We start from the raw sequence: 16,773 nt of genomic DNA, 5'->3' as shown, positions 1-16,773 counted from the left end.
TCGGGGGCTGAGGTGTCAAGGATGATTCCCAGCATTCCCACTGATGAATGAATGTGCCATTTAGTAGTTGGGAAGATGGAGAAGAGCAGATCCAAAGGCCTGATGACAAGCTGAGTTTGAGATGTCTGTGAAACACCCAGGTAGAGATGTTACACAGGAAGCAGAAAAGCAGGTCTAGAGTTCAGAAGGGAGGTCTAGAGATGCAAATTTGAGGACTCTGGCAGGGAGACAGCATTTAGAAGTCATGGACAACAGGTTTGTGGGGAGGGAGGAGGACAGGTGAGAGGAGAGGAGACACTTAGGGACCAAGGACCAAACCTCAGGGGTCACTGATACTTAGCCCTTGGATGAGAGCTGAACTACGCGCACAAGTAGTCGCATGTCGCACCAGGCATCATACTTCATTACCATACCGTATCCTAATCTCAATTCTAATAAGAATGCATAGACACCCAGTTTAAGATGACTGCATGTAACCTAAGTGACATCATTCAGGAGAAATGGGCAAGTTGGTAGGGTCCCCATAACCAATACAGAGCAGGCAACCAGAGGGACAAAATCTGTTTTCTGCCCCCAAAATTCCATAAAATGTCTTCTGTGGGGAAGTGTCGCTACTAAGCCTGTGCTGCGTACTCAGTGTTGACCAACAGAACCCACCAAAGGGTCGGAGAGAGAAGGACAGCCAACCCTGTAGGAAATCCCGAACCTAGGAGCCACCCGAACCTAGCCACCCAAACCTAGGAGCAGGTGATTGCTGGGAAGGCCCAGAGAGGGCTGGCCAGCCCCGTCTACAGACATGGGCATCCCTGAAACCTGAAGCTCCAGAAAGGTCTTGTTCTACTTCCCTATCATCTGTATTTCCCATGACTGTCCTGAACACCTCCTTCCCTCCAAGCACACAAATCTTCGCTTTTCCACGTGGAGGCTTTGGTCATGACCTGCGACGTGCTTCACTCATACCTCCACATCATCAAAACCCACCTCTGATGCTCCTTGATCTCTTCTAGGTGAAAATAATTTCCATCTTCAATATTTCCATAACCAATTATTTGTACCTCTCTTAGCTCTTCAGGCTTTTCACCCTGAGCTACCATTATTTGGCTATCTAACCTATATTCTAGGCTACAGAGGGCTGTGGGCATGCCTTACATGTTCATATTTGAGATCACAACAAATATCAGAGCCAGTGTGGCTCCAACAGAGAAGGAGAGTGCTGCCTATTTCCGAGGCATTTATTTCCCCACGTCACCCCTTTTTTAAATTGTAGGCTCCATACCCAGTGCAGAGCCCAACATGGGGCTTGAACTCACGACCCTGAGATCAAGACCTGAGCTGAGATCAAGAGTTGGACGTTTAACCGACTGAGCCACCTGGGTGCCCCTTGAGGCATTTCTTTTAGCTGTGATTCAGAGAATGATGTTTGCTGGTATGGAAGGAAGAAGGAAAACATTTATTTTCTTTCGTTCCCACAATACCAATATATGGCTCACAGGAACACAGACGGGACTGTTAACTCTGAAATTCTTAAACCAGAGCGCATCCAGAATGCTAAATCAGTAAACAAAAGGGCAAGAATAAGACAGTTTCTTCTTCATTCATGGTAGGTGTCCAAAGACCAAGAAAATGGTAATACATTATTTTTAATCTTCTTCCTGCTAGAGAATAGCCTCCCCTGCTGTGAGCTGAGGACTGAGGATGGCAGGCACGTGGACAGCCTGCCTCCTTGTCTGCTGCCTATCACAGCTTCACCATCAGCTCCCCAGCATGAGGCTGTCCTCCTTCCTTCCCCCAGTGGGGCTTAGCCTATTCTCTGCTATCTAACACTTAACAGGCATTAGGATATTTTAACTACTAGCCCATGATTTGTGTGTCCCTTAAAGATACTGGGAGTCTACTACAGCAGACTTTAAAACGTTATACTACATGTTAGTATGGAAGAAAAATCCAGACATTTCTAAGCCATATTTGAGGCCAGAAAAGGACAAATAAAATAACAGCCCTCATTGTCACTGTTGCGACTTACCTCTTTGGTAACACAAGGAAGCAACACTGCCAAATTACAAAACTTCACAGCGTTGTCTGTTTGTTCAAGATCGATGTAACACTAGAAATGAAAAACAGTCCATATGAAAGGCAAGCACAGTTTTATGTAAGGGACTCAAAGTGATCTTAGAAGAGTGGTCTTCCGGGGCGCCTGGGTGGCTCAGTCCGTTAAGCGTCTGACTTTAGATTATGGCTCAAATCATGATCTCAGGGTCATGGGATTGAGCCCCAAGGAGGGCTCTGCTCTCAGTGCAGGATCTGCTTGAGATTCTCTCCTTCTTTAAAAAATTAATAAAATCTTTAAAAAATATATATTTTTTATTCATTTGAGACAGAGAGAGCACAAGCAGGGGGAAAGGCAGAGGGAGGGGGAGAAGCAGGCTCCCCACAGAACTGGGAGCCTGAAATGGGGCTCAACCCCAGGACCAGGAGATCACGAACTGACCCAAATGTAGGTTCTCAACCATCTGAGCCACCCAGGCTCCCCAATAAATAAAATTAACAAACAAAAACAAAAATAGTGGCTTTTCTTACCTTGGCCAAGAACAAGTAATTGGACTTAGAAAAACCAGGGTGTAGTTCTTCAACCTGATTTTAAGAGAAAATAGAAAAGAGAATTAATGGGACAATATTAAAACAACAACCACAGCCACCAGTAAAGAGGATATATTTCAATAAATCAAATACTAACCAAACTGTCCTAAAAATTTAGGTTGATTGTGTTATATCAGAATCATTTTATCAGTTCAAGTACCTTTTGAGTGGAAATAGAGCTTTTGAGATTATCCATTAAAATGAAGTTATTATTACGTTCATAAAGCTTATGAAACAATGCGATACTTTGAGGTTTTGGGATTCCTTTGTGTAACCTATCCCTTCTCTTTTTCTCCTTCCAAAAACAAAAACAACTGGTGATACACTTTCCCAGGACAAATCATATACAATTCACGTCTATTTAGGAACTAAGCAGAGGATGACTGGTCTCCCATGACAAGCCTCCACTGCATTAGTATATGATTTCTTAGGACTTCAACACATCCCATGAATTGAATCCTATCTGGAGTCCACTGCATCAAGTGTTTTTAAAGCAACGACTGGCCCGTGAAACAACTAGTCCAAGTAGCAGACCTACGTGCAGATTTTAATAAGTGGGTATGATGAAGGCACTTTACTCCTCATCTACTAAACTCTTACTCACCAGTTCCTTTTCTATAGCTCTGGTGAATAAGAATTTCTTCAGGCATCTGGCATGGCCACTAGAAAGCACTTTTTAGAACCTAAGTCAATCTTCAGTCAGGGTCGCCTTCTGCAGTTGCAAGGGCTGATGCAAATATAAGCCCCCAGTCTGACCCCGGAACCCAACCCAGAGAGATACACAACCCAATAGAAGAAGGTTACTTAAAAAAATTTACAAAGATATGCTTGTTTTACAAGATACAAATAATATGGACATTTAAAAAATTAAAATGTGAAAGTTTCTTTGTTCTAATTTTATTTTCGATTTCAGTCTCATTGCCCAGGGGTAACCACTATCAACAGTTGGACATGCATCCCACCAGACCTTTTACAAGTACACACAAATTAAAAAAAAAAATCCGCTTTTGAAAAAAAAAAATAATATGGGACCATTTCTATGTATTGGTCCAAAACTTTTCTTCCACAACATATCACAGGTACATTTTTGTGTTAATATACACAGATCTACCTCATTGTTCTTAAGAATTGTATTTTATAATACACATATGCCGTAATTAAATTAAAAATCCTCTATGAGACCTTTTTTTACTCTCACTAATAATGACTGATGAACACATTTGCTCCTGTATGCTTGGGCACATGTGGAATTATGTCTGTAAGAGAGATTCCTAGAGGTTGAATTGCTGAGTAAAAGGATACATAGATTTTAAAGATGGATGCTAATGGAGGGGAATCTGAGACCGAGCTCCTCCTGTGCTGAGGAGGGCACATCCTTGGTAAAGGACATTTACTTTCTATAAAATCCAAAAGGCAAGGGTCCTAGGAGGAGGAGGAAAAAAAAGTCTCTTGGGGTGGGGAGCCAGACTGGGTCTAAGTCTTTAGGACCAAATGGATGAACAATGTGTGGATCTGGCCAAGAACTTGCGAGTGAGACTGCAAGGCTGCTGACAGATGGAAGGACATTGTCAAGTGCAGTCCTAGTCAGAGCCTTGAAAAGCCCACAGGGCCATCCACAGTGCTGTTGGATTCTGGTTCTGTTGCTTCTCTCTTGTTCAGTTATTTCCATCTCAACTCTTACTCTTTGAGTCTAAGTGCATTTCTTAAATCACTCTAATAAGAGCTCACTTAAACTTTGTTCTGTTGTACCTTCTTCTATGTCCAACAGTTGCCCTGCTCTGTCCAAATCCTGTCTGGAAAACTTGCTCCAACATAGGAGCATATGCAGCTGCTGCTTTTTTTAATGTTGGCATTTTAAGTCTGCATACACACCTTAGCACTTACGTTTAATTAACCATAATAACTATAAATCTCTTTTTGTGCCCATGGTTAAAAAAAAGAAGCAGCCAAAGGAACATAGGTTACGAACAATACAAACTTCCTAAAATGGAGCAGATTCTGACTTTTTACCAAAGGGCTTACTTAATAACAAGGAAGGTAGTGTTGCTCAGGAGAATGTTCTAGTTAGGCAGCAGTTTCTAGCTAGGCTTTTAGAACACTCTATAATAATACAGTAATATAATAACAATATACTTTATAATAATATAATGCAATAATAATAATACTCAATAATAATACAGAATATTGTAGTTAACTTGGTCTTGGTTGTATAAGTTCCCTGGAGGCAGGAGCTGTGTTGATCATTTCTGTATCTGTTACGAGGTATGTGCTTAATAAACATTACTGAATAAACCAGTGGTGTTTTAAGAACATCTCACAACCTCAGGCAGCTGCCCTCCGTCATATCAGGACACAGATGAAGGCTCTGCAGGTGGTAAAACCACTGAGGGGATCCACAGATCATATGTTGCAAACAGCAGGGGAGACCAGGGCCACCGATTCCCCAACATCGCTACACCTGTTATCCTATTACACATACTCAAGGCACTGGGTTCTCAACCATGCCATGGGCTGCACAGGAGGAGCTCTGAGAGCTTTAAAAGCACTGATCAAGCTTTTAAAAATACTTCCCTTATCGGGGCGCCTGGGTGGCTCAGTGGGTTAAAGCCTCTGCCTTTGGCTCAGGTGATGATCCCAGGGTCCTGGGATCAAGCCCCGCATCGGGCTCTCTGCTCCGCATGGAGCCTGCTTCCTCCTCACTCTCTGCCTGCCTCTCTGCCTAGTTGTGATTTCTCTCTGTCAAATAAATAAAATATTAAAAAAAAAACTATTAAAAAAATACTTCCCTTATGACCCAAGTCCATTCCTTTTGCTAAGGTAACTTAGCAAAGAAACTTTAAAACATGTCTACCTAAAAGCTTGCATATGAATGTTCATAAAAGCTTTATTCATAATGGCCCCAATAGCCCGCTGGCCACAATTCTAATCTACGAATAGGCAAATGCATAAGCAGACTGTGGTATGTCCACAAAATGGATTATTATTGGGCAATAAAAAGGAACTGCTGATACACCAATAAAATGAGTGAATCTCAAACATTACGTTGAGCCAAGGAAGCCAGATACACAAAAATACAAGCTCTGTTTCCATTTATTAAAATAGGCTACACTAATCTATAGTGACAGAAAGCAGACCAGGGGTTGCCAGGGGCAGAGGGTGAGGGAAACTGACAGCGAAGGCGCAAAGATAACTCCTGAGGGTGATGGAAATGTTCTATATCTTAAAATGGTTGTGGTTACACGAGTATATAAATTTGTCAAAATTCAGTGAACTGTATACTTAAAACGGGTGGATTTTATTGTGTATAAACTACACCTTAATATAGTCAAAGATCCTGAAATAATTAGTCTGGGCTGTGGCCTGGGCTGGCATTTTTTAAAGGTCTCCAGATGATTCCAATGTTTAGTTGAAGTTGGGAACCACTGCTGGAGGGAACCATGCCAGAATTCTGGCTGAGGTGGGAAACATGCAATAGTTGCAAAGAATTCCCACAGGGGATTCAACGATGACTCCTGGTCTACAACTGCCTCCCGAGAGGCTGTGACGCTGAGGAGGATCAGACTCCACCAGTTGTAAGAGTGAAATAAATAGCAGCTAACATTTACTTTCAGTTAGAGAACTTAATGTGCCAGACCCTGAGCTAAGAAACTTACATGAACTATTTTATGTATCGTCACAAAAACCATAGAAAGTGGGTATTATTATGCCTGCTTTACAGATGAAGAATTTAAGATTAAGAGAAATAAAGAAAATGGCTAGGTCATATAGACGGGAAAAGACTTAGGTCTCAAACTGTCTGATTCTAATGCCAGTGCTCCAGATCTCTACAGGACTGAGCTGGATGGCCTGGGGACACATTCCTGGCCCCTGTGAACCCTCTTTGGGGGGACAGAGTTGGGGACAGTAGTTCTAAAGTCTGGGGTCCAAAACGCCAACCTGCTGCTTGGTCCTGCAACAAGGACCAAGGCTCTGGATTCCCCTTGGGTATGGGATCGAAGTTCCTCCCCCCCACCCCGCCCCGGCTCTTACTTCCCCTCTAGCCTTTGAACTTAGCACCTTGGGCTCCTCAGGACCCTTTGCTGTGGCAGTCGACACAGGGAGAAGCTTTCCTTATGCCTTCTCACTCCCTCAACAAATACCACAAAATGCATTTTCAGACAAAATTTAAGTCACGACTGAATGGTGAGGTCCCCAAGGTGGTTGGCCAAGGTGTTTACAATTTAATGGAGTTAAAATTCTATGGCCTTTATTGGGCTTACTAGGTACAGGGCACTCTAAGCAATTTCCTTGTATTAACTTACTGAATCTTCACAACAACACTATGAGTCAGGTACTATTATCTCCATGTCATTGATTAAATGGAGAGAGAAGTTAAGAAACCAGTCCAGGGTTAATCAGTTGGTAAATGGCAGAACTGAGATTTACCCAGATGGTCTGATTCTAGAGGTTGCAATCCTTACCTCTACATTATTGGGCCTCTGATCATTTATTTTATCTGGGTAGTATTTTGGGTATATTAGCACCTGAAGAACTTCTGTGCAATGTCCTGAAAACCTGAGCATCCATTTATAACTTTGATACTATGAAGAAATGAGTTTCAAGTCCAAATGACATTTTTCCTAATTAGCTTCGCACCATGAACTATCTTAAATATACTCTTATATATATAAATATATATATAGTTTATTCAGTTTATTCAGTTGAGGATGGTATTTTATATACTTATATATATTTATATATCATATATATAAATATACTCATATATATAAATTTATACTCATAAAATGTAAAATGGAAGAACTAATTCTCAGTGGTAGATAAAAAGGTGAAGAAATGGGGATGACACAGCCTTAGACTATATACATATTTTGGCCTGCCATTGTGTGACACTAGAAAAAGTTAAGTTCCTTGATTTCCTTTTTTATAAAATAAAAAAGATCACGTTAAATAAAAAAAAAAAAAAGACACGTTTGGCCCCTGCGCTTTTATACCTTGCACTCTTTTCTAATGGGCTCATGCTTGATCTCAGAACACTTACTTTTTCCACAGGGCATTGTAGGTAGCTGCTAACCATTCGATCAGAAATGGAAAGTGCAATGAAATCTATTGTGATCTTAGAATATATGTTTTCTAAATTCCTTCTTAGTTCTACAAAATCAAACCCTAAGATACAACAAAAAAGTATGAGTATGTATAATATGTTGGACAATACAGTTTAGAGCCTGATTTTTTTTTTTTAAGAGTTTTTATTTATTTGACAGACAGAGATCACAAGGGGGCAGAGAGGCAGGCAGAGAGAGAGGAGGAAGCAGGATCCTTGCTGAGCAGAGAGCCTGATGCGGGGCTTGATCCCAGGACCTCGGGATCATGACCTGAGCTGAAGGCAGAGGCTTTAACCCACTGAGCCACCCAGGCGCCCCTAGAGCCTGATTTTTGCCTACATTGTTACAAATCTGAAAAGGTAAATAAGGAACGAAAAGGCATCTGAGTGTCTGTAAAATCCTATAATTGCTCCGAGAGAAAGATAAAGGGATTAGCCCACCAGAAACTTGATTATATACACACACACATTATTACTGTTTAGAGTTTTATCAACATTGCAATTATACATTTAAGACAGGAATGAAAATACTGGTTTGGTCTGATGCCCTGTGTTCCATAGAACTGTCTGCAACTTATGAAAAATAATAACTCTCCCCTTTGGTATCTTTTAGTTCTTCAAGATTAAACTGCTTCTGTATGAGGCTAATTGGGAGTATTTGGGAACACGTCTAACAATCAGGGCATGAATGCTTTTGTACATACTCACATGACCCGGAGAGCAACTCTTGGATTTGGTAGCAAGGGCTGTGCCCCTAGGACCTAGGGCATAACTAGCTGCTCTGGGAAGCAGTCTGCACACCCCCAAACTAGGATTCGACCCGGGGCTTCTGTTAGAGATCTACGCATGGAGAAGCGTAGGAAGGTTGGTGCAGGTCAGAGCCAGTTTGATACTAAAATAACAGACAGACAAAATATACCTTAAGGAAATTTTGCAAAGCTTCTTCTACAGTTGAGGATGGTATTTTTCCAAACAGAGTAGCGGCCATCTTTTTCTCAATCCAGCTCAGTTTTGAGACCTGCAAACAGGGAGGCGACATCATTCTTAGAAAGTTAATCACCTTTTGAATGAATCGTCTCTCCTCAGACATGCATGTCCAAGTGTATATGGATGTATATGCATAGAATATATAAAGATAAACATCTCCATAAATAACCTATATGACAGAGATCATCTTTACGGTACTAATATTTTACCTTCCCCTTTTATAGTTCTAACAAACCGTGAGCTCTAAAAGCACTGGTTCCCAAATCAATCTGAACTACTCACGGTAAGATTTGTGTTCAGACAGGGAAAGGGATGGGGAATACTGCTGATCCTGTTTATTTATATGATTCAAGATTCTGAGATGACCACACAGTGTTTCTTTTCAGAGTGTAGGACCTACTAGTCCCCACCTTGGGTTCCTTCCTGCCTACCCTCTGCGGCCAGCCTGACCCAGAACACAGCATCTCAGAAATGTAAATAGAAGAAGGATCTTTAACCCAGAGGGAGTACAGAGTGAGGGCCCAGGATACATATTTACAATTCAGGAGAAAATTTTAACCAATAACCACCAAAATCAAAATTCATATTATCATTTATTGTTTGCTTCCTTTCCCCCCCATTTAAATTCCAATGTAGTTAACGTACAGTGTTCTGTTCTTTTCAGGTGTACAATACACTGATTCAACAATTCCACATGTCACTCGGTGTTGTACAAGAGAAGTGTGCTCTTCGTCCCCTTCATCTACCTCACTCACCTCACCTCTGATAACCAGCTACTTATTCTCTGTAGTTTAGAGTCTGTTTTTTGGTTTGTCTCTTTTTTAGTTCCCTTGTTCATTTGTTTTGTTTCTTAAATTCCACACATGAGTGAAAGCATAAGGTGTTTGTCTTTCTCTGACTGGCTTATTTTGCTTAGCATTATAGCCTAGGTCCAACCATGTTGCTGCAAATGGCATGACTTCATTCTTTTCTATGGCTGAATAATATTCTATTATATTGTATAATATAACACTTTTTTATCTATTCATCTATTGATGGACACTTAGGTTGCTTCCATAATTTGGCTATTGAAAATAGGTTACAATGAACATTGGGGTCCATGTATCACTTTGAATTAAAGTTTTTGTATTCTTTGGGTACTCAGTAGTGTGATTACTGGATCATAGGATAGTTCACCAGTTTCCATTCCCACCAACAGTGCACAAGGGTACCTATTTCTCTACATCCTCACTAACACTTGTTATTTTTTTGTCTTTTCAATTTTAGGCATTCTGCTAGATGTGAGGTTATATTTCATTGTGGTTTTGATTTACATTTCCCTGACAATGAGTGATGTTGAGCATCTTTCCAAATGTGTCTGTTGGCCATCTGTATTTCTTCTTTGGAGACAAATCTGTTCATTCTTCTGCCCATTTTAAAATTGGATTATTTGAGTGTTGAGTTGTATCAGTTCTTTTATGTATTTTGGACACTAATCTTTTATTGGATACGTCAGTTGCAAATATCTTTTCCATTCAGTATGTTGTCTCTAGTTTTGTTGGTTGTTTCCTTTGCTTCAGGAGACACATCTAGAAAGATGCTGTTATGGTCAATGTCAGAGAAATTACTATCTATGCTCCCTTCTATGATTTTTATGGTTTCAGGCCTCACATTTAGGTCTTTAGTACATTTTGAGTTTTTTGGTATAGATGTAAGAAAGTGGTCCAGTTTCATTCTTTTACATGTAGCTGTCCACTTTTCCCAACACCATTTGTTGAAGAGACTATCTTTTTCCCATTGTATATTCTTGTCTCCTTTGTTGAAGATTAAGTGACCATGCAATTGTGGGTTTACTTCTAGGCTTTCTATTCTGTTCTATTGATCTACAAGTCTATTTTTGTGTAAGTAACATACCATTTTGATTACTTGTAATATAACTTGAAACCTGGAATTGTGATAACACCAGTTTTGTTCTTCTTTTTCAAGATTGCTTTGGCTAGTTGGGTGGTTCCATACAAAGTTTAGGATTGTTTGTTCTAGTTCTATGAAAAATGCTGTTGGTACTTGGCTAGGGATTGCATTAAGTCCATAGATTACTTTGGGTAGTAGAGTCAGTTTGACAATATTTGTTCTTTCAATCCGTAAGGATGGAATGTCTTACCATTTCTTTAGATCATCTTTAATTCTTTAACAATTTTTTATAGTTTTCAGAATATAGGTTTTTTACCCCTTTGATTAAGTTTATTCCTAGGTATTTTATTATTTTTGTAACTGTAAATGGGATTGTTTTCTTAATTTCTCTTTTTGCTTTTTAGAAATGCAATGGATTTCTCTACATGGAGATTTTCTATCCTGTGAGCTTACTGAATTAATTTATCAGTTCTAGTAGTTTTTTGGTGTCATTCTTAAGGTTTTCTATATATAGAATCATCTCATCTGTGAATAGTGAAACTTTTACTTCTTCCTTACCAATTTGGAAGCCTTTTATTTCTTCCTTTTATCTGATTGCTATGGCTAGGACTTCTAGTACTATGCTGAATAAAAGCAGTGAGAATGGACATCCTTGTCTTGTTTCTGATCTTAGGGGAAAAGCTCTCAGTTTTTCACCATTGAGTATAACGTTAACTGTGGATTTTTCATATAAGGCCATTATTATGTTGAGGTATGTTCCTTCTAAACCAACTTTGTTGAGGGTTTTATCATGAATGGATATTGTACTCTGTCAAATGGTTTTTCTGCATCTATTGAAATGATCATATGGTTTTTATCCTTTCTCTTAATAATGTGATATATCACACTGATTGATTTGCAAATACCGAACCACCCTTGCATTCCAGAAATAAATCCCATTGATCACAGTGAATGATTTTTGAATGTATTGATGGATTTGTCTTGCTAATATTTTGTTGAGGATTTTTGCATCTATGGTCACCAGAGATATTAGCCTGTAGTTCTTTTTGTTGTTTTGTCTTTATCTAGTTTTGGAACCAGGATAATGCTGACCTATTAGAATGAATTCGGGAGTGTTCCTTCTTATTTTATTTTTTGGAAAAGTTTGAGAAGAATCGGTATTAGCTCTTCTCTAAATATATGATAGAATCACCTGTGAAGACATCTGGACTTTTTTGGTTGGGAGTTTTTTGATTACTGATTCAATTTCATTGCTGGTAATTGGTCTGTTCAAATTTTCTATTTCTTCCTCTTTCAGTTTTGGTAGATTATATGTGTCTATGAATTTATCCATCTCTTCTAGGTTGTCCAGTTTGTTGGCATATAATTTTTCATAATATTCTCTTATAATCCTTTGTATTTCTGTGGTGTCAGTTATTTCTTCTCTTTCATTTCTGATTTTGTTTGTTTGAGTTCTTTTTTTTTTGTGGGTGGGTGAGTCTGGCCAGCAATTGATCATTGTTTATCTGTTCAAAGAGTCAATCCTGGTTTCATTGATCTCTTCTATTTTCTTTCTTTCTTTCTTCCTTGTTTCAATATCATTTATTTCTGCTCTGATCATTATTTCCTTCCTTCGGCTGGATTTGGGTTTTGCTCTTCTTTTTCAGCTCTTTTAGGTGTAAGGTTCGGTTGTTTGAAATCTTTCTTGCTTCTTGAGGTAGGCCTGTGTTGCTATACACTTCCCTCTTATAACCACTTTTGCTGCATCTCAAAGATTTCAGATCATTGTGTTTTCATTTTCATTTGTCTCCATATATTTTTTAAAATTTCTTCTTTGATTTCTTGGTTGATCCATTCATTGTTTAGTTGCATGTTACTTAACCTCTGTGTAGATGTGGTCCTTTCAGACTTTTTCTTTTTTTCCTTTTTTTTTTTAGATTTTTAAAATTTATTTATTTGACAGAGAGATGACAAGTAGGCAGAGAGGCAGGCAGAGACAGAGAGAGGGGAGAAGCAGGCTCCCCGCCGGGCAGAGAGCTCGATGCGGGGCTTGGGGATCATGGCCTGAGCTGAAGGTAGAGGCCCTAACCCACTGAGCCACCCAGGCGCCCCCAGATTTTTTCTTTTAAGCCTAAACAAATAACGTACATTCAATCCCCAGACTCATGTGGGGTTGGGTCAATGGTTTTTAAGCCTGTGGAGTCTTGTACCTTAATGAAGACTCAGGTTCTCAATATCTAAAACTGGTAGAATAAAAACTGCTTACAGGGCTGTTTCAAGGATTAAAGGGGATAAGAAATACAAAGTATAAACTGCACATTTGATACATAGCAGGTGTTCAATAAAAGAGCTTCCTTCTCCATTCCTAATCCTCAAACCACAATTAAAAAGCTTCCTATTTTGCTTATGCTAATTTCCTCATTCAGAAATAGCATTTCTCTTCAGCATAATTTTTCATGCATCTCTTAAGATAGATTTTCACATTCTGTTAATTTTCTATAAACTAATGTCATTTAAGACACTGGATCTTAGACTTGCCAGCTGTCTTGATTTATTTCTGTATGTTTCAAGTGCCTTTCTAAATTCAGTTCTTTGAAGACAAGAACAGTGGGCACATAATTTATGTTCAACACACTGATAAATGAAACAGTCCTCTCACAAAACAAAGAGTAGTACACCAACACAGAGCACATGCCTATAGGAGGCTGACCAACAACTGAGAGCACAAAGGGGACATGTGATTGCTGCCAGGGGAAACAGAAAGGTGCTCAGGAGAAAACACAGATATATATGTGTATATAAAAATTACATCCTCTATGTAACACAGCATACAAACAAATCAATCATAAATTCATAAAATAGGTACTGATTTTATCATTTTCCCTACAGTAGGCACTAGGTAAAACACTTAAAGAAAGAATAAGTCACTGGAAATATATCCCATAATCATAGTATATTTAAACAAGACTTATAGATAGAAACATTCAACTCACAGTATAACAGTATCTTCCTTTGAGGTAATACAAAAAGGGTTCTTCAGGTAAAAATTGGATTGCTTTATCTAGATGTTCCTGAAAGAAAAATCAAAACAAATACCATCTCTCAGATTTCAGGCAGTGATGAATGGAAGTGTGCCTAGTCAATTCAAAGGGGCTTTACAGTGTTGTTTGGTCCTCCTCCTCGATCCTTAGCATTAATACAAGTAAGTCTTAACTAATAATTCAATTTTCGGGAATGACTGCCCACAACTAGAACCAGACTGTGACTATGATTTAATTAAGCAATGAATAATTTAAAGCCAAATGTCACTATAAAAATAGAAAACGTCCAAGTGACATTTTTGTCTGCCATGCCTTGCCTAGCTAGTACTTACTATTCGGAAGCACCCTTGCAAATATCAAATGATGGGGGTATAACGGGAGAAAGAACAGCACAACTAGGTGGTGGAGGGATCTACTCTCCTGATGTTATTATAATCGTTATAGGGAGCTGGAAGACAAACTGTGACCATTTATATTGAGCTATCAAAGCTACAGGCACATTATAAACGATGTACACGTACATTATCTGTTTTATTCACTCATCATGTTAAGTTTAAGCCTTCAATTGGATTCTACTCCTCCTGCCACATCAATATGCAAGAAATGTTAACTAATTAGTCCCCATCATGCTGATGATATTGGTGAGTTCATGACCAAAAGACTAATCCTCAGTCTTTGAACAAGTAATACTCGTCCACTATGTGACTACTTTCAAGTTCCAGCATAATAATAATCTTCAAACTCCCAAGTAGTTTCATTCTTTTTTGCATGGTACGATGTAAAGACTGTCACTTCATTTAAATAAAAAAGATAAATTTCTTTAGGTTAATTTGTTGAATAATTTAATTTATATATTTTAAGGAAACATATAGGTCCATTAAAATATTTTTAATATCAAGAAATACCTTGAAGCGATGTCCATAGTTGATTTTGTTTTGTAAGCCCTCAAACTCAGATACATAGCCACACAGAACTGCATACCTGAAAAGAATAAAAACGGTGGAGAGCGTGTGAACTTTTAATCAAATACCATCAAATATAACACTTAAATATTTCTAAAGCAATTATTAATATTTGACAGAAGTATTCATATAGATGCAAGGGCATCTTTATGAAAATAAAATAAAATGAAATGAAAAAAAATAAAATGAAAAATAAAAAAATAACTGACATGAACATGAGGCCAATTTCCTCACCTATGACAGGGAAAATAACACCATCTCATACATCCTGTACGTATGCCAGAACACCTCGAACACATAATTGCTTAGAATACTACCGGGCACATAGTGAGTTCTGAGAAATAGGAGTTGCTGTTATCACCATCATCAACATCAAAGTCACAAAGAGGTTCTCTGAAGAAGTCTAGTCACACAGGTAATAAATTGAAAAATATATTGTATCATCATATCCCTGATCCTCCTTAATAAAAATAAAAATAAAAATAAAAATTTCACAGCATCCCTTAATGTCATTTGAAAACAAAAATAAATACCATGACTAAAACAAAATCAAAGGTAGTTTCAGAATACACTTTTCCGAAAAATTCCCCATGACCTTCGATCCGTCCTTGGAAACACTGCAACCTAGAATAGCGTATCCCATGAATTAATTTTTTTTCCCACTGGGAATACAAAAGTTACATCAATAATTATTTGACATAAATTGGGTGTGATATTTGTTCAGCAATTTGCTCACTCCGAAATCTGGGGATGTATTACTCTTTTTTTTTTTTTAAGATTTTATTTTTTTATTTATTTGACAGAGATCACAAGTAGGCAGAGAGGCAGGCAGAGAGAGAGGAGGAAGCAGGCTCCCTGCTGAGCAGATAGCCTGATGCGGGGCTGGATCCCAGGACCCCAGGATCATGAACTGAGTCTAAGGCAGAGGCTTTAACCCACTGAGCCACCCAGGAGCCCCGTGGGGATGTATTACTCTTTATACCAGAGTGTTTCTCTCTGTTTCAAGTCTCCAGAGTATTTCAGAGTGTTTCTGTCTGAGGCAAAATATTCATTTACCTAAATATTTCAAGAGTAAGTATTAATTTTTACTTGCACTGTCATAATTGAAATGAAAGATGTAATTTGGAGTATTTATCTTGATCATTCCTGTAGATTAGCATAACTTTCAAGTACAAAAAGGAAGTGAACAATTTTCTTAATTTGGAACAGGAAGACCCTTCCAGAAAGATGACATAATTCACATAACTTATGACAACCAACAAAACAGTCACTTTTCAGTTATGATTTGTTTGACCTCTGAATTTCCAGTTTCTATATAATCAACCAAATCTGCTACAGGAGAAACAAGAATGATGACTAAATCAACCTATCAAAATCTGAGGGGCGCCTTGGTGGCTCAGTGGGTTAAAGCCTCTGCTTTCGGCTCAGGTCATGATCCTGGGGTTCTGGGATCGAGCCCTACATCGGGCTCTCTGCTCAGCGGGGAGCCTGCTTCCCTTCCTCTCTCTCTGTGTGCCTCTCTGCCCAACTGTGATCTCTGTCTGCCAAATAAATAAATATTTTAAAAAAAAAGTATTCTGAGAGACTAACTAGACTAGGAGATATACTACTACTCACAAATTCTATCATCAGACTACATTACACATAGCTCTCTGCACCCACCAGAGACTGAGCCTGGAGGAAAAGATACCGGAGAAAGACTAATGAGTTTCCCTGTAGAACTGCTATTGTTGCCTCGCCTCCAGCCTCACCGCGGTCTTTTTAAATGCTCTCTGTCATTTTGTTCTATCATTCCTCCCAGGGAGTTCAAGAAAGTGGAGCAGAATTCCATACATCTATTTCCCCCAATGCTCCTTTTTTTTTTTTAAATGGGCATTTATCATTTTCTGACTCAATAGGACTTAAAACCTTAGGCCACTTTAAAAAAAAGTTTTTATTTTAAAATAGCCTGAGATTTATAGGAAAGTTGCAAAGATGGTACAGAGAGTTCTCATACATCCATATTATTTTCTCTCCTGTTTACATATTACATTAGTAGAGTACATTTATCACAAGTCTACCAATACTGTCAAGCAATACTGATACCTAATTTTTACAATGTACCAATAGTAATACATTATTATTAATGAAACTCCAAGCTTTATTCAGATTCTCATGTTTTTCCCTAAGTTAGATG

At 38.6% G+C, this 16,773-nt stretch overlaps 1 protein-coding gene across 9 annotated transcripts in view; it reads right to left on the bottom strand.

Moving 5' to 3' along the window:
• RMDN2 (regulator of microtubule dynamics 2) overlaps positions 1 to 16,773 on the bottom strand; it is a 64,712-nt gene that overhangs the window by 10,042 nt on the left and 37,897 nt on the right. For all 9 annotated transcript variants that reach the window (XM_045979860.1, XM_045979859.1, XM_045979852.1 and 6 more), the window contains 5 exons: positions 14,541 to 14,616; positions 13,588 to 13,665; positions 8,658 to 8,756; positions 2,578 to 2,631; positions 2,024 to 2,104 (listed from right to left, as the gene is read on the bottom strand). In XM_045979860.1, coding sequence (XP_045835816.1) covers positions 2,024 to 2,104; positions 2,578 to 2,631; positions 8,658 to 8,756; positions 13,588 to 13,665; positions 14,541 to 14,616 — 388 coding nt within the window. The remainder of the gene's footprint in view (positions 1 to 2,023; positions 2,105 to 2,577; positions 2,632 to 8,657; positions 8,757 to 13,587; positions 13,666 to 14,540; positions 14,617 to 16,773) is intronic.

The sequence above is a fragment of the Meles meles genome, chromosome 15 (assembly GCF_922984935.1).
Source record: "Meles meles chromosome 15, mMelMel3.1 paternal haplotype, whole genome shotgun sequence".
NCBI classification, from domain to species: Eukaryota; Metazoa; Chordata; class Mammalia; order Carnivora; family Mustelidae; genus Meles; species Meles meles.
This window is presented reverse-complemented; position numbering and strand designations above follow the sequence as displayed.